General features: G+C 46.6%; 1 protein-coding gene across 4 annotated transcripts in view; it reads right to left on the reverse strand.

The window, feature by feature from the left end:
- DOCK8 (dedicator of cytokinesis 8) overlaps positions 1–19,075 on the reverse strand; it is a 163,011-nt gene that overhangs the window by 99,445 nt on the left and 44,491 nt on the right. For all 4 annotated transcript variants that reach the window (XM_025202973.1, XM_025202972.1, XM_014519464.2 and 1 more), the window contains 2 exons: positions 16,081–16,256; positions 8,303–8,374 (listed from right to left, as the gene is read on the reverse strand). In XM_025202973.1, coding sequence (XP_025058758.1) covers positions 8,303–8,374; positions 16,081–16,208 — 200 coding nt within the window. In that variant the 5' untranslated portion in view covers positions 16,209–16,256. The remainder of the gene's footprint in view (positions 1–8,302; positions 8,375–16,080; positions 16,257–19,075) is intronic.

The raw sequence follows: 19,075 nt of genomic DNA on the forward strand, positions 1-19,075 counted from the left end.
GGCGTTGAACACCATCAGATTCTCGTCCGCCCACTTGCTGAGCCTGTCCAGGTCAGCCTGGATCACCTGCCTGTCTTCTGGTGTGGATGCTTTTCCCCAAAGTTTGGTGTCATCAGCGAACTTGGCCAGTCCGCTTCTGACTCCAGTGTCCACATCATTAATGAAGATGTTGAACAGTATGGGTCCAAGGACAGAGCCTTGGGGGACCCCACTGGTCACAGGACACCACGACGAGTGACTTCCATCAATTACTACCCTCTGGGTCCGACCCCGGAGCCAGTTTTCCAGCCAGTGGATCGTGAAGGACCCAAGGCGACAATTGGCCAGTTTCTCTAAGAGGTGATTATGGGAAACCAGGTCAAAGGCTTTTTTGAAGTCAAGGTTGGTCAGGCATGAAGTGGCCTAGGTGAATCAATGCCAACTGTTCCTAAATCACCTTTTTCTCCTTCAAGTGCTCCTTCTTCTCTTAAAGATGGGCATTAAATTTTCCCTTTTCCAATCATCTGGGACAACTCCCAATTGCCACAAGTTTTAAAAAATAATGGCCAATGGCTCCGCAATTACATCAGCCAACTCCCTCAGCACCCTTGGGTGCATCCTATCTGGCACCATGTACTTGTACATGTCTAGCTTTTTTAAACAGGCCCTAACTTGCTCTTTTGCCACTGTTGGCTGCTCACCTCCTCCTAAAACTGTGCTGCCAGGTTCTAGTCTGGGAGCTACCTTTACCCGTGAAGATGAAGGTGAAAAAGGCACCGGATACGTCAGCCTTTTCCACATCATCTGTTACTACGTTGCCTCCCCAATTTAGAGACCCACACTATCCCTCATTTTTCTCTTGTTGCTCACGTTTTTGTAGAAACCCTTCTTCACTCCTTGCTAGCTACAAGTCCAACTGTGCTTTGGCCTTCCTCATTTTATCCCTGCATGCCGGAGTAATACTCTTATACTCCTTCCTAGTTGTCTGTCCATGTTTCCACTTACAAGTGTAAGCTTCCTTTTCCTGCTTTAGCTCACTGAAGAGTTCTCTGATAAGCCAAGTTGGTCTTCTGCCATACTTGCTACTCTTCCTGCACATTGGGATGCTTCATTCCTGCACCCTCAGTAAGGTTTCTTTAAAGTACAACCAGCTCTCCTAGATTCCTTTCCCCCTCAGTTTGACTTCCCAGGGGATCTTGCCCATCATTTCCCTGAGTGAGACAAAGTCTACTTTTCTGAAGTCCAGGGTAGTTACTTGCTGCTCTCCTTCCTTCCTTTCCTCAGGATCCTGAACTCAGTCATCTCATGGTTGCTGCTGCCCAAGTTGCCCTCCACTGCTACATTCCCCACCAATTCTTCCCTGTTTGTGAGCAGCAGGTCAAGAAGAGCATAGCCCCTAGTTCGCCTCTCCAACACTTGCACCAGGAAGTTGTCCCCAGCACTCTCCAAAAACTTCATGGATTGTCTGTGCACTGCTGTGTTGCAGCAGATGTCAGGGTGACTGAAGTCTTCTCATGAGAACCAGGGCCTGTGATCTGGAAACTTGCACTAGCTATTTAAGGAAAGCCTTATCCCCCTCATCCTCCTGGCCTGGTGGTCTATAGCAGGCATCCACCACAACATCACCCTTGTTGACCTCCTCTCTCACCTGAACTCAGACACTTTCAACAGGCCTATCTCCAGTTTCACACTTGAGCTCTAAGCAATCATTCAGCTCCTTTACATGAAGTGCAACTCCTCCTCCTCTTCTCCCCTGCCTGTCCTTCTTGAACAGTTTATACACATCCATGACAGTACTCCAGTCATGTGAGCTATATGTTCATGGCCAAGGCAAACATATTGTCGTAAGTTTGAGTTCTATAACTATAAATTACACAATTTATTTCCTTTTATGAGCTTTACGGTTAATCACATTTTATTATTCTCCATTTGATATATTTTTATGTCTTTTAATTTCTCTCTCAGCTAAACAATTACAATCTTTTGTACTTCTGGTCCACTTCCGGGTCCTCTGCCAAGCATGCTGGGGGGCCCCCCACCCCCCAGCTCAGCGGTCAGCCACAGGGGGACCCCAGGTGCCCCCCCAGACCCAGAAGGCACCAGCCCCCTCACACTCCTGTGGGACTCTCCATTCGCCCCATCGTCGCAGCGTTCATGAGCCGCACCTGGTACCTTGAGGTATATAGAAAAAAAACACTTAAAGCTGTGTCTATGGCCGAATCGCTGATTCTCCAAATAAGCACTGAATCTTCAGATTCAGCCGAATCAAATTGGGGACAGTGATCCAAATCAATGAATCAAATCACTGTCCCCGATTCGGGCCAAATCCGAATCAAATACGGCCCATTTCGCACACCCCTATCAGATACCATGCTTACAATATTGCTATTGTATTTCTTTTAAGTATCCACTAGAAATCAGTTTATTGTATATGATACAGAAGTGACTCAGAGTACAACTTTAATCCATGTTTTATCTTCCTTTTAGACTTTAACCAACTGCTATTTTATCAGACTAAGACAGATCACTAACTGCTCCATTGACAGATGAGGTAAGTCAAGCAAATGAACTTGTTGAAGACAGCTGCACAAACTGCACCTGGGCTATTTTGGAGATCATTTGACATTCCATATAAAACTCTTTCCAATGCACAGGCATGTTCTAACATCAGTGGAAGTCAACCTCTACATGTTATTTTTGGTTTCTGCCCAGAAAATTATCTGGATCCCTTGTCATTTAATAAGAAGTGTTAAAATAGGCTTTGAAACTCTAGTTCTGTTGTCAGCAGCAGTGTGTAGGGCCTCTCTGAGCAAGTGGGTGCCATGTCTTGATATTACGCTATTCTTTGGGAGTATGGGTGGTGCCTAGAGTGATGGTTGTACCGATGAGTTTTGGTCTTCTGGAGGGCTCCAACACTCCTATACCCTGCCCCTTTCCTCTTGGGTGATAAGTCGTCCATCTCTGCTGACAATGAGTGCAAGTCACTGGGTCTCGGTTTCTCCCCGGAGCGATTCGGTGTCTAACTCCACAAAGGGTTGGTGGCCATCCCATCTAGACAGATCTCTCACTTGAATGTTCCAGCCTAACTTAAGGCAGTCTTTCTTCTAACAGGGATTGGTGGATCCTGGGTGATAAGATCTCTACCCACCACTCTCCTAGATTCTCAATCAGGTAACTCACCAGATCCCAGGTGTACATCCTATGACTTAAATTAACTCTGACTCAGGTGCTCAGGGGATCTTACTTTCCCCTGATCTCTCTCCCTTGCCTGGGAGTACTGAAAATAAAATAAAAGGAAAACAGACTCTCATCCCCTTGTTTATATTAGTTCCTCAAGGGAAAAAAAAACAACTCAGAACCCAGGTTTGGAGGTCCATCTCAGCTCCCTGTAGCTGATTTAAACCTGGTGACTGTTTATTCAGTCCCTCCAGGCAAATCTCTCCTTTGCCTGGGCTATCTAGGGTCCCACGAGGCTAACACCATCTATGGCACCTCTCTCCTGTTGGGCTTGACAACCTTTCACTGAGCACTCTCTTCTCGTGTCCCCATCCATCCAACTGGTGGGTCAACCCACAAGTACCTCGCCATCTGGCATTACTTACCTTGTTCTGGGGTCAGATTGGTCACTCACTTGGAGTTGCAGTATCCCAGCGTACCACAAGGATTTGGCTGGCTGGGTCTCTGTTGCAACGGAGTCCTCTTCCCAGTCCTGCCACACAATCTTTTTTCCCCTGGATATTAAATGCCGAACCTCTTTTGGTGTTCTCCTTTTAAAGTTCCTGAGCTTCCTCTGAGCCATCAGCACCAACTCCCGAGGCACATATTCCCTGGACCCGGTGTGTTTCTTCAGTTCCCCCCCTTCTTCCCCCAGAGCTCCTTTTAGCATACTGAGGAAGTGCAACCCATTCTGACCCTGCCGGGTGGGTTTCCCTCCCCCCCGGCATTCTTCCCTGCCGTGCCAAGCAACATAGCTTGTCTTAACCTGCTGGGCGAGTTCCCTTTCTGGAGTTTGTCCCTGTGTAAGGAAAACTTACTGGGAGAAGGGGAGATACAGCGGGACGCCACGCCCGCAGCTGTTCGCGGTGAAAGTGAAACTGCAGCAGCTCTGAAGATCAAAGAAAAAAACCCACGGAGGAGCTAGGAGGAGCCGGGAATGGCTCCCGTGTCCGCCTGGGCACACTTTATAAAAGCGTGCCAAGGGCGATTGGCTGGGCGGGCAGCTGGAGCCGGCAGAAAAGGCTCACCTGGAAAGGAGCGGGGGGACCAGAAGGAGCGTCCCCAGCTGGCCCAGAAGGGTCAGAACAGCCAGATGGTGCAAAGAAGGAGAAGGCTTGGTGGCTCCCTTAGGAAGGGAGCATGGAGGGAATACCGGGCCAGCGTGGGCTCAAGGAGCTGCCGGCGGACCTGTCGTGGGCCAGAGCTGGTAGCCCCAGTGACTGGGAAGGCAACAGACGCAGCCAAGACGGGACCCTGAACTGAACAACCAGCAGCAGGGAATCAGTGATGCGTCAAAGGAGGTGGCAGTCCGGGTAGAATCCAGCTCCACATAGACCAGACAGCAGAGAGGGGCCGCAGGGAGAGCTCGGCACTAGCTACACTGGTGGTCAACAACTGCACCCCAAAGGGACCGAGCGCCGGGGAGGGCCTGAACATCGGCCCTGACAAGCAACATCACGGTTGGCATTAGGCAGGGTGTAGGGGAGGTGGAGCTCCAAGAAGAGGCCGTCATGAGGAAGGCCAAGGGAAAGAACCAGGGGTACAGGACCAGACATTGTCCTCCCGATTTAAAACCCTTTATCATCAAAGACATGGCAGGCGAGACCCCTGGGGATCTGACCTGAGGCCACTCCCACTAGCCTGGCCGTGCAGCCCAAGAAGCCACGGCAAGATTCTTAAAAGAGTCACATGTGCAATCCTCGGGAGAAAGGCACGGCGCTCAGGAGAAAGGCATGAGAAGTTACACCCTGCATCATTGGGGAAGCATGGCTCGCCCGGACCCCACCGGGTAAGTATTTCCCCAGGGCTTGTTGCCAGTGTGCCAGGAAGGCATGGCTCATTTGGGCCCTGCTGGGTAAGTTTCCCCCCTGACACAGCCCCTCCTTCAAGGGTCTAGGAGGGGTGCATCCCAGCCCCTGCTACAGCCTCACACATAAACCAACGGATAGAAATAATTCTAATTCTTTCTCCAGCTTCCCCAAAAGTTTTACACAGGATCGAACATTTTAAAATACTTAAAAATACAGACTCCAACACGCCCTACTGAACACAGCCTTTAAAACTAAGTAACCATTGTCATAAAAGAACATTCAAGCTTGCATATATACATTTGAACTGAATGACAACACACATCATGCTTTCTTATCCCATTTTAGAATGATAAGTGGCATAAATTACGTTTCCTTGGGCAACTTTATCCTGACAGGTATCAGAGTAATTCACAAGCTTAAAATTACCCACAAGGATCTTTCCATTCACAGCCTAATAAAAAACAGTAATGCTACATTAAAGTGAAGATAGGATCATAATTAAGATAATCTATATACAGCCTAAAAAAAGAATAAGTTCACCTCAGTTTTCAAGGAAAATTATGTTTAATATGGCAATGGGAATGTAGTTGGCTGGAATGTGAATATAAAAATGGAAAATTACAATATTCAAGGGTGAAACAAAACAAAAGAAGTTCAACATGCTCAAGTTATCAGGACCAGATCATTCCTATCCCAGAACTAGGAAAAAACTGGCATGTGAAAATCACACATCATGCCAGTTAGATAACCAATTTTCCATACAAGACAAATGCAGTAGATCTAATGTGTCTGGATTTTCATATAGTTTTTTGATACAAGGCCAAATGGGAAATGATTAATTAAGCTAGAGAAGATGGGAATTAATATAAGACTTTAACAACAGTCTATATATCCTAGATATCAGGAAAAACTTCTTCACGGTAAGGGTGGCCAAAATTTGGAATGGGCTTCCAAGGGAGGTGGTGCTCTCCTCTACCTTGTGGGTCTTTAAGATGCTAGAGAGGCATCTGGCTAGGGTCATCTGACCCCAGCAGTCTTTCCTGCCTAGGCAGGGGGTTGGACTCAATGATCTGTTGAGGTCCCTTCCGACCTTAGCATCTATGAATCTATGAAACAGGTAATAAAACTTAAAGTAGACAACAATTGGTTATGTCTATTTAAATTAGAAAAGGGCTTCTAAGATGATCAAGGGAATGAAGAACCTCTCTCATGAGAGAAGAGGAATTAAAAAAAAAAGGTTTCCTTGTTTAGCTTAGTATAATGTATACTGAGAGAATATAATTGCTTTCTATAAATGTATCCAAAGGGAGTAGGGTAAGACACCAAAGAGGGAAAGAACTGTTTAGGCTAATGCACAAGGTTGGCATAATAACAAACGGCAATAAACTGGCCATGAATAAGTTTAGGCTGGAAGAGAATTTCTAACCATCAAAGAAATAAGGTTGTAGGACAGCTTCCCAATAGGACCAGGGGAAAACAAACTATTTTTTAAGATGGAGCTTAATCATTTTATGTGTAGCAACCTTGAAAAAAATGGACCCACCTGAACAGAATGGGAAGGGCTGCCTGGCAGAGAGACAGTTTGTCCCAGAGGGAACACTGTAGGCTCTGAGGGCAAGTGAAGCTGTTTTGGAAGCAGCCCTGTTGGAAGTGGTAGGGGTGATGTAACCCCAGCAAAGTTTTGAAATAGAGCCATCAGCAAAAGCCCAGGAAGGGCCCTTAGCTGGGATTGGCTGAGAGGCTTGGATAAAAGGGGTAGCAGATTTCCCCCAGGAGGAAACAAGAGAGAGAGAGAGAGAGAGAGAGAGAGAGAGAGAGAAAGGAGGAGCTGAGGGACAGGCTGGAGACCAAATTCAGAGTCTCAACATAGTGGTCCCTTGGAGAGCCCCTGAGAGAGCCCTGCGAAAGCAGCAGCAGAAGCTGCCACAGTGACACAGTATCCAGTGTGATACAGTATCCAGTTCTTCTCTCCCACGGGTAGGCTGCTGTGGCAGGATCAGGCAGGGACTGCTTGTGTGGAGACTCCAAGCCTGGAGAGACCCGACTGCAGCCAGTGTGGCTGGGTGAGCATAGCAGAGCCGGGGAGGGAGGGGTGGGGTACACGACTGCCAGAGTCTGCCCTAGTTTCCCTGATGGGTGAGGGGCCACAGGGGCAGGCAAAGCCCAGGGAAGGGCTGCATTTACCGGGGCTGTGAGGCTGTGTGGGACAGGAGGGTTGCTACAGCCTGCAGCCCAGACACTGTTCACAGCAGAGCCGGGGAAGGGGGTCGAAGGCAGGGGGAGGCTATCTTGCAGGAACTGCAGAAGAGGAGCTGCAGCTTGCTGCCCAGAGACTCCAGGAGCACGGAGGCGGACACCAGTGCCAGGGAGGGGCCACAGACCACGTGCAGGGACACAGACAGTCCCACTCCCTGAGATACCCTGCTAGGGGCAGTGCGCACAGGATCCCCAGTACTCCGTGTGCAAGTGAGAGATTGTAAATAAGTACTTGAGGGTTTATTAGTCGATATATCCATGTGCTTATTTAATGATTATTTGTTATGCTGTAAATAATTAAATCTTGTAAATAGTTCATAGATTTCATAGATTTCATAGACATCAGGGCTGGAAGGGACCTCGGAAGATCATCGAGTCCAGCCCCCTGCCCAAAGGGCAGGCTACTGGGTACTCCAGGATCCCACTATTCAGGTGAGGGCGCATGTAGTGTCGTGCCCAGGGTTACATATGAAAGAGTTTTTCCGACATGGTTTCCTATGCTAACAGAGGCCTGAACTGTGTAACCCAGAAGGTTCCTTTCAGTCCTATGTTCCTGCACAGCAAGTGCCAGAGCAATTTAAGTTAAGAGTGATTAATTATTAGGCAGGCTAGATTTTGGTTAGGATTTTGCAAGCAGTGACATGGAAACATTAATGATCACAAGTGGTCAGTTCCATATCTCATCCCAAAGGCAATGCTTATGATTCTTAAACAATGTGTAAACATGGACAGTATGGTGTTCAGATTTCACAGAAATCATCCATCATATATATAGTCAACATGAGCTGCTTCCCTCTTAAATGTATTCTGTCAAGGTTCTAAAATAACTAACAAGCAGTAGCAAGAATTTTTTTTTTGATTATAGTACATCTGTCCAAACAAAAACAAAAAGGTTAACAAATTCTAATGGAAATACAAATACTTTCTTCAGCAAATTAAATTACTGTTCCTTTGGACTAGTTCTAACAACATACATTGTCACTATGCTAAATAAAAGAAAGCATACTATTTCCTAGTTTATTTACAAGCATGTAACTTACTTTCGATTAACAACCAGCCACTCCCGAATATATGTCTGAATGCAATCCCGGACATGAGGATCCAATTCAACTCTGGGAAAGAAAATGAAAGAAATAACACGCTGTTAATACTTTATAAACACCATGGGGCATCTCTATAAGGTTTATCTAAACACAGTGTAGATCAGAACATGCTCAATGTACCAGGATTGGCCCCTACGTGCTGGAATTGAGCCCTGGGGCCCAAACTCCCACACCCTAACCTGCACACTGGGATTGAGGGATTGGGGCCCCACACCACCACTGAGCACCAGGATTGGGCCCTGTGCACTGGGATTGGGCCTCAAATCCCCATATTTTCCCTATGTGTCAGGATAGGGTCCTAGGGCTCTGTACCACCCCCACCCAGCCCCGCATGCCAGAATCAGATCCAACTCACCAGTAGTGGGCCTGGGGCCCCACACTACCCCCATGTGCATGCCCTCTAGCCTACGGTGTTCCCCACACATTCAGAATATTGGAAGCAGGACATAAGCGCATACCCTGCCACCAAATTTTTGGACCCATAGGAAGCACCATGGGCTGGATCACCCAGTGTTGGGGGTTCAATTTGGCCAATGCACTAGGGGGTTGAACACCCCTGCTGTACAGCAGAAGACACTTAGGTTAAAACTTCTCTACTGTTTTGTTAATGACTTCTAAAATATTCCCTGAGGTTTACAGAAGTACTGCACAGGTTACATAGTCAGGATTCTGTTGCTGGTTTTTTTTAAACTACTGAATTAACTATTTACCACTCCAACTCTTTCATGAACATGGGATTAATGTTGCCATAAAACACCTCAAGACAAAAGGACTGTGCAGGTATCCATCAGTTTTATAGCTAATTGATTTTTTTTTTCCTAAAAGACCCAGCTTCTAAATTCATGAGTCTATAAAACCAAATGGCCAATCATGGTTGAGCTGTTTTTTTTTTTAATGCAAGTTTCTAGTTCTCTCACTGGTAGAGAAAAACTGAAAGACAAGACCGAGTCCTCCCTAAAAACTCAGAAATAAGATCTCAAGATCTTTAAATCATAGAAGTAGGGTCGGAAGGGACCTTGTAGATCTTCAAGTCCGACCCCCTGCCTGGGCAGGAGGAAAACTGGGCTCAAACGACCCGTCTGGTAGGTATCAAGCCGCTTCTTAAAGACCCCCAGGGTAGGAGCCAGCACCACTTCCCTAGGAAGTTGGTTCCAGATCCTAGCTGCTAACCGTGAAGTAGTTCTTATGGATGTCTAATCTAAACCTACTCTCCAACAACTTGTGGCCGTTATTCCTTGTTATCCTGGGGGGCGCTAGGGGAAACAAGGTCTCCCCCAAACCCTTCTGGTCCCCCCTAGTTTCTTTATAGACAGTCACAAGGTCCCCCCTCAGCCTTCTCTTGTGAAGGCTGAACAGGTTCAGGTCCCGTAGCCTCTCATTGTAGGGTCTGCCCTGCTGTCCCAGGATCATGCTGGTGGCCCTCCTCTGGACCCTCTCAGTGTTGTCCACATCCCTCTTGAAGTGGGGTGGCCAGAACTGGACACAGTACGCCAGATGTGGCCTGACCAGTGTCGCGTAGAGGGGGAGGATCACCTCCTTTGACCTACTTGAGATACACCTGTGGATGCACGATAAGGTCCGGTTAGCCTTCCTGACCGTGACCTCGCATTGTCGGCCCACGTTCATCTTGGAGTCAATAATGACTCCAAGATCCCTTTCTGCCTCCGTGCTCTCAAGAAGGGAGTTTCCCCGTCTTATAAGTGTGCTGCTGGTTACTACTGCCTAAGTGTAGCACCCTGCACTTGTCCGTATTGAAACGCATCCTGTTTTTGTTAGCCTACCCCTGCAACCTATCCAGGTCTTGCTGCAATCTCAGGATTTGGGGATCTAACTCCCTATTTTTTAAGGTGTGGGGTTCACAGTACTGAATATACCACCTTAAATTCTGTGACTCTAATCCTTTTGGTGTACTTTTAATTCTTCTAATCTGGAAAACTAACAGATATTTATTTTTATGAGATGACTTAGATCATTCTTGCAGCTGTTGTTAAAAATTTATCATCAGAAGTGTTCACAAAACACACTGAAGAAGGCTTAATCCTTCCTTCCTGACTCAAGCCTGTTCCTTTTTATTAAGCCCCTCTGGGATGTCAGCAGGGCTAGGGACAGACATTCAAAAAGCCTGAGCCTGAATTGATACAATCTTTGCAGGATAGTTTAACCTGCCTAAGTTGAATTGGTTTGTATCAGTACAGACATTCCCTCTGGACTGAGGAAATGCGGGCACATGCCTGCAGTGGCTCAGGCTTGAAGCCATGGGACACTAAGGCACCCCTCCCTTCTCTTCCACACTGCTGAGCTGAGGACATGGTGGACATAGCTAGGCCCTGGCAGGACACTGGTTAGGGAGGGGTGTAAACCCCACCCTGCCTGCACTATCCCGGGCTTTTTCTCTGCTCATTGCTCAAGGGACAGGAGTTTTGCCAGATCCCAACCCCCAGCTAGCACTCTGAGGCAAAGGTGGAAGGGGTGAAGTGCATGCATCTGTTGATGATACTGAGCTTTTCAATCTCCCTCTTCCTGCTTCTTCATACCATCTGCAAACCTAATCAGCAAAGGAGCCAGCACGGGGCTGTTTAACAAAACAAAAGCCTCTCTCATTAGTTGAAGCTCTTCTTAAATAGCTTTTTCCAAGGAAGGATGAGAGGAACCTGATGATTAGCTCCAAAAAGCCCTAAGTGGACACTGTTCTGTCTGCCTGGCCCAGTGAAATTGGAGACACACAGACACCTCTCAGCATTAGCTAGCATACCACATTCCTTTTCAGGGGAATGCCCTGCAGGAAGGGCTGGGGGGGACCAGGAGGAAACAAGACAGACCCTGCTGTGCCTGCAGTTTCTGCTGGAGCTTCAGTTAGGGAGCAGAGGGCAGGGCCAGGCCTACTCTCTGGAGAAGACAGCCCTGCCCAGGGCTGCAAGGCATCTGGGATGCCGGGGGGGGGGTTTAATTTAAACCAGGAAGGGGTCTCGGACAGACACTGCATAAACCGGTTTGACCCAGATCAGTTAAGTCTGATACTACATTCAACCATGTTTATCTTTGTGATGGGGACACACTAGGGGCCTGATCCTATGCCAGCCTGCCCACCAGTCTCTATGTGGCAATCTGCCCTGTCTCATCTGTCACGACTTTGCTGTTCCCATACATGGATGGTAAATGTGGGAGACTGCCCATTACATGCCCCGATGCCAGGGGGAACTATCTGCAGCTCCAACCTGCCCTACGCCGCAGCCCATGCCTTGTAGATGGCATCCACATCATGTTTTTAACCCACACCATAACTGGTGCTTCCAGGTCTCACAGGGACTCTCATTCCCTCCCTGGAGTAGCAGGTCATTATGCTCAACTACTGGTCTTACTTTCATTCTACACACAGCCTCCTTGCAGCAGAGGACTTACCGGGGTCAGGACTCGCCCCTAACTTTCTGGCCTAGCCCCCTACTCAGCCTCTGGCCCAAATTACGGCCTCAGGCATCCACAACCATGCCTTGGCATCTTTCCCAAGAATGAGGTTCCTACTATGCTCCCTTTAGGAGCATTCCTAGGGCCTTCTCATCTTCATGATGAACTGCTCTCAGGTATGACCTTTGCGCTGCCCTTCAGGCTTACTCCCTGTTTGGCTCTACTCAATGCACCCCTGGGACTACCCTTCATGTCTACTCCTCGTTCAGTGCCCTCACACACAGCCCTTCAGGCCTATTCCTGTTCCGCCCTACTCTGTGCAAGGCCACACTCTATGCTCCTCATACTACCCCCTCTGGGGTCTCCAGGATCTTACATCCCTGCTAGGCTCAGGTGGCACTCTGCTTGCCATGCCTGGCCCCACTACTCCCACAACTACCTCCAAAGCCCACCTAAAGATGGGGGCTGGGGTTAAGGTGCCCCTCCTCGCCTTTCACTGGGGAGGTAACTGGGGACTCCCACACCACCAGGAGGCCCACCAGGTCGCCCATTCCTAGCAGGGTGCAGTTTTAGGTCATGCCCAGGACCAAGAGCCTCCAGCTCCTACCTGCTAAATGTTCCATGTAGCTTAGCCAGGCAATGTTTCTTCCTGGGCAGGCAGCAGCAAACTGCCATGTTTATATAGGCAGCCAGTGTTCTAAAATGGCTGCCACAATTAAGCACCTGCGTGCTGCCTAACTCAGTCCTTAAAGTGGCAGGCACTGCAAGTGCACTGCCACAATCTTAAACCAATTTCGGCCATTTTGAAGCCGGTTTATGTGCACTGAACTTATGCTCTGTTACAGGTTTAAACCGGTTTCTTATCACTTAAATTGGTGTACGTGTAATGTTTGTCCCGAGGATAAATCTACACAAGAACCCACAATCAGGTTTGGAAAGCACTAATTTTTGGTAGTAATTGCCCAACAAAAACAAAAAGCAATGAAACCCAACCTCTTAACCAAATCTGTAATCAGTTACAGACAAAGTTGGTGCTAAAATTTGTTTGGGTTCACGTGATCTATTCCTGTTTGGTAACTATAGCAGCTGTGGGTTCTCCTTGCAAGAAGCCTAACAAACCTCATGCTCAATTTCCTGTATTTGGTTCAGCACAAGGTTTGTTTTTTTTTGTATGGTTACACAGTATATAGGTATCCCTCTTATTAGCTTGGCTGATGACTTATGCTCCTTGATCCCTGGGCAGTAGGACACCAGAGTGAACACCCCTTCTGCTCTTCTGGGATGTAGGTCCACCAGACTAAGGCACCATGGCACAGCAGCCCAGACTTTTCTTATAAAGCACTAATACTAACATGGGAGATGTAAAATGTTCAAATACTGCTGCCTTATGCAAAGAGTTGCTGGAAACAGTTAAAACAAATGTTTCTTATGCATGCAAATTAAAGACAGCACATGTCACAAATTCGGTGTAGCATGGGCGACTGGTGCCACCTTAGTCGGGGGGGATGGGGGAGGACACATGCCCCCCTACAACCAGTCCTGCCAACCAGGGGGGTCCCCCCACAGCCGATCTCGCTGCCCAGGGAGACCCCCGTGGCCAATCCTGCGATGGCCGATCACTGCAGCTGCTTCTGGGAGTGGCTATGGCTCCTTCTGGGAGTGGCTGCAGCAATCACCTGGTGCTTGCAGGGGGGAGGCCGGTCAGGGGGTGCACCGGAGCTCTCAGGGGGTGCACATGCACCCCCATGCGTCGCCACTGCAGTGTAGAATACAAGGCAATCATACAAAATCTATGGTTAAGGCTGAAAACCCATCCTTAATGTGCCTACATAGGTCCATTTTTACAGGTGCTACTGCAGCAGATTTACATGTATCAGGACATGTTCTGTTCCTAAGGACATCTCTGTCCCCCCCATTTATTTTCCTATTTGTTTCAGTGGAGTTGCACAAGTTAGAAGGCACATATTAGACTGTATCTCAGGGTGTTCTCACCTCTTTTAAGGGCTTGGGGTGATAGAGATCCACCCTGAGAATCAAGGAGCTATAACTACAGATCTGAAATTGCTGCAGCACTGAAGTTCAGCACAGCCAAGAATATGGCCCATAAATGTCATTTATTGAACAGACTAGATTGAGGGAAGGACAGAATATCTGCCATAACTCAAAGCCCATGCTTTTCACTCAGGCACAAAAAAAAATAGTGCATGAATTGTGCATGGTTTAGTTCTCTTTCAAAGACCGAGGAAATCTTTGCCAGAATGTTGCTGACTTCAAATATATCTAAATGACTGCTTTATACCAGACGATAGCTATATAGACCCTTCTGTACATCACACATGTCCTAACATTCAAAACAACCCTGTATTCTACTGTTTTTCTAAGAAACAGCCCAATTTCAATTCACAATGAGATAGCACAAATTGCTAAACAATTGTTAGAAAGTTCTCAATGGCATCTTTTTTTTCCTCTCCAACAAACTCTATTTTTCAAAGATATCCAGGAAATGCATACAAATCTAAATAAATATATTAAAACTTCATGAACACCAGTAACTGTACTTATTAAGGGTCCCATTCAAATCCTATTAAAATCAAAGGGAATATGCCTAACAATTTTATAATCAGATCAGGAACCTATTACTTTAAATCTGTAAAGCAATTTCTAGATTAGTTTTTATAAAACCCCTGGGAGATAGTTAAGCAGTGTCATCACCTTCGTTTTACAGATAAGGAAATTGTTAAATCAGGGTTTATTAGACTTGCCCAAGGCAGTAAAGGCAGTGGCAGAGTAAGAAATTAAAAAAACCCAGTTTTGATTGTTTAAACACCAATATTCTCTGCTAAAATTCAGATCTAGGTTACTTCCCTGTTTAAATGCTTTTGTCACTAAAATGTGAGATACATTGTGTGCTCTCTTCTATAAACAAACCAGTCTTTACATACATGTTACCTCCATTAGGCTCAAAGAAAGTAATGCATACATTAGAGCTCCAGAACAGGCCCTAAGTCCTCTCAGAATTTAGAATAGAGCAGTGCCTCTCTAAACAGCTTAAAAGCATTGCTAAAGTAAACTACCATTTATTTTTATTGCTGTCAACACACGGTGCATGATGAAAGCACCTATGGGTGCTGGTGGCAGCAGCAGAGATATAGCAGAGTTTCAGGTTACAAACTCGGCAATACTTAGCAAATGTTGGGCCCTGATCTCAAGTCTACTGAAGACAATGAAAAAATTCCCACTGGTTTCAGTGGGTTATGGAATAGACTTATAAGCCGACTGCCATGTCTTGGGGCATAGGCTGTGGAAGCTGGAGCTAACAGGGCTTAGCCCCCACCAAAATGTGGCTCCACTGTTTCAGCGCCACCACCACACCCCACCACCACAGCACCTCGCTCAGTGTACTGCAAGAGCCCCGCGGGAGGGAAGGGTGGCCCTGCACTGCCCCCAGCCCCCCAAATAATATTTTCTCCTACCACCACTGCTTGCAGATGGGGAAGCAATGGAGAACAGGCATGTAGGGAAGACCAGAGGAAGAGGGAGGAAACACAGAGGAACAAATCTGGACTGAAAGTAACTCTCATATTTAAACAGATTCCTCTAGGATAGGTGTAAGGCAATAGGCTTAAAACAGCACTGTGCAGAGATATGACCTACGCTTTCTGCACCCTGTCTCCAGAAGCAGTATACTTGGGTTACCACAGTGCTGCATGCATTCAAGAGCTTATTATAGTCCAACTCATTAGTACTCATGTGGCTACACTGCTCTCAGTTCCAGAGCAAGCCCACTGTATCTCTCGAAAGCATGTTCTGCACTGTGCAGACATTCCACCCATGACCCTGGCAGATAAGCAAAGAGCATTAACGTCTGTACGGAAGTGCACTTTCAACTGTAAGTTTCAATTAAAGCCAACATTGAAAAACTTATTCACATACAAGTGTGAATAAGAAAAAGAAAGTGTTTTTTGTTTTGTTTTTTTTACAGTTTGTGAATTAGGATGCAGAGCTGGAGGATCAAGAGACCTTGTAGTCCCATTGTATGCATTTATCAGGGAAATGTGTAGAAGCTCAGAAGCACAGACTTCTGCCCTTTTGGGCATAACCTTCATCCTAGGTTTTATAATCAAGACTTTTTCATATAGTTCACATTCAGCAAAGCTACATACCTAATGAAATGATTCACATGCTCAAAAGTTAGTCATGTGCAACAGTGGCTTACTGAATCAAGGGCATAATGAGGTTTATGAAATTATACATACATCCCTTTGAAATATGGTTTAAATCACAAAAATATATATTTGATAAACTCTCCTCACCCTTCCTCTGGCAAGGATGGCTGCAAAGTCCTGCATTCTTTTGGAGTAAAGACAGTTTCCAAATCATCTTCAGGAAAGTCACCAAGTTCATGCACAAGATCAGAGTCTAAGTGGTTCAGCTGTGTCATCAGGAAACCTTCAAAATCCACTGGATCCACGGCGTCATAAAACTGAGGCTGGGAGCAGATAAAGAATTAGACAGATGGTTTATAGCAATGTGGCGGGGGCTTGTTTTTAGAAAGAAAGGAATAAAAATCTTAAGGCCATTTAATCAGTTCTTGTTGCCTCATCTGTTACACAAACTAGAAAACATATTTTATATCACTTCATGCACTGCAGTGACACAAAAACAAAACAAACCAGAAGAGAGCCAGTGAAACATCTAGTTAGGAATGAAAGAGAAAAGGAATAAAAAAAAATTTTAAATTAAGGGGAAAAAAAGCAGAACGTGCCAAATTTAGGTCCCATTTTCCACTTGTCTCTGCACAGAACTTTCACTGATATCAACAAAATCAAGGCTGGTCCAAGCAATTCAGGGTCCCCTAGAGACCAATTCAGCTGGACTCTATTTCATGGAGTCATTCAGTCTAACCCAACCTATAGCAGGGACAGATAACAGAAGGAGTGGCAGGAGCAGATGAGGTGATCCAGAAGCAAGGAGGTAGACAGCACGCAGGCAACTGTGAAAGGGCACTGAAACACCTTCAGCATAAGGCAGCAGAAATCCAGACCATGCAAACTGAGCCCACCAAGTAACACAGAAGCAGGTACTGAAAAAACAGACAAGTAACAAAGTAAGAATCGTCCAAATGCCTGAGGTTTGGGGCACCTTGGCTGAAATAATTTGGGTGCGACTGTCATATATACTAAGTAGTCACAAGTATAAATAAAGATCTGGTACTCCCAGGCCAGATACAGACATTACACTTTTACTAGTCTAAATGATCGGAAACCAACACATACTTGTACTAGAACAGAATTTTGGCACACACAGGCTGCTTGTACACATGACGCAATTATCATGTACACACGACAAAAATGTCACTTTGTGTGGCTTAATGGCATCACACTGTACCGGTGCAAGACTTTTGGGGGTTTAAAATGAGTTTTCATCGTTGAAAACTAAACTACATTCTGATGTACTTTAGTATGCAATGTTGCAAATTGCAGCACTGCAGCTGTCACTTCACCCCCCAGCTATGGGAGAGGGAGCAGACTCTGCAGGAAAAAAAAAATTGGGTGGGCCACTCACTACTTCTGCCTTCATCAGGGTCCTGCAGCTAGCAGGACACCTGAGGTCGCCTAGGAATGGGATGGCTTGCCCCTGAGGCAGTGCAGGAAGGTGGCAGGAGGGTGGCTGGGTTTACTGGCGGTGGGAGAAGGTGGCAGGGATGGTACACAGGGCACTGGAAGCCAAGGTATGCTGCTAGGTAGCTGGGTGCTGCCCCCATTCAGAGGCACCTGATCCAATGCTTCCCCAAGCCTGCCCAGGCCTCTAGAGTCCTGTCCCCACCACCTTCTCCAGCTGCCAGCAAACCCAGCTGCCCTTCCTGCACTTCCCCAGGGGCAAGCCAGTCCGTTCCCAGGCAGCCCCAGCTGTCCTGCTAGCCACAACAACCTGCTAAAGGCAGAAGTGGCAAGGGGCCTAAGCTTTTGGGGGGTTTTTTTGGTTGGAGCCAGAACCTGTTTGTAGCCAGGGGATGAGCTGCCAGTAGGCCGAGTGGCCCCTAACCTGTGGGGGACCCCGGTCCTTCCCTCTGCAGTAGTGGCATCCCCTGGGGCTGGCTGGGCAGGCTGCTAGCAGGTCGGATGCTGCCCCAGCTCAGAGGCAGCACCTGGCCTGATCCAACTCTTCCCTGAGCCTGTCTGCTGAAAGCCTGCTGGGCACTGCTCCCCAGGTGGGCTCAGGAATGAGTTGGATTTCAATTTAGGGGGCGGGCTCAGGAAAGAGTTGGATTTCAATTTAGGGGGCATAGAATAAAACCCTGAGGACTAAACCCCTGTCACATGTACAAGCGCCCATAGACTGGTTTAAAAATGGCAGAACCTAGACTAAGATTTGCCCCACCCCGTAAAGGATGAGTGTGTGTTCTGTTCACTACCAATCTAAACTATGCCACTTACAGAAAGCTGCACAATTTTGATCGATTTTGCCTTGTTTTTTTTGTTAATGTCTGTACCTAGCCCCAAATAAGACTGCCATCTAGAGAAAATAGCCCTGTCTAGTACAGCAGAGTTTTATTTTCCAAATGTTACAGTAGTAAATTGCTAGAATATAGCGAATTACTATGTTATTACTATAACAAACCTATACACATCATTTCTACAGTATATTATGCTTCAGCTTAAGCAAGCCAAAGGATATTTAAGGAAGGCATAATTATACAGTACATCAAGTTCAGAACAAAGTTCAACAGATGTGAATTCGTCCAATGGCATGCACTATAATGTTGTTTGGTTCTTTTTACTTGCATAGTCTGAACAACAGTGACAGAATTTCCTCTTGCAGAGTGGAAAAAGATCTTCACTACAAGACCGAATGCACTTATAAACAAAACATTTCTATGATCTTCTTATATATTAAGTGTATAAGTTATTACATATATAAAGGGTACATAGCAAGCAAAAAGAAATTGCATTAACTAGTAAAAATAGCCTTTCAGATATACAGTCTAAGTACAGACAGATAAAAAGTCCAAAGATGAATCTATTAAATCTTCACAGGTTAATTTAAACTGTGCAGATTGAACCAATAAGCAAGTGAACAGACACTCACTTTTTATTTCAGAAATGCAGCCACGTGCCTGCAGCGACTCAGGGCAGAACAGGGGTGAGGAATTATTTTGGGCAGAGGGCTGCTTACTGAGTTTCGGCAAGCCATCGAGGCCACATGACAGGCAGCCCTGGGCAGATTAATATTAATTTTCTAAATTTCTTAGGGGCCCCGCGGGATGGATATAATGGCCTGGTGGGCCGCATCCAGCCCCCGGGCCAC

The sequence above is a fragment of the Alligator sinensis genome, unplaced genomic scaffold (genome assembly GCF_000455745.1).
Source record: "Alligator sinensis unplaced genomic scaffold, ASM45574v1 scaffold308_1, whole genome shotgun sequence".
In the NCBI taxonomy this organism is placed as follows: domain Eukaryota; kingdom Metazoa; phylum Chordata; order Crocodylia; family Alligatoridae; genus Alligator; species Alligator sinensis.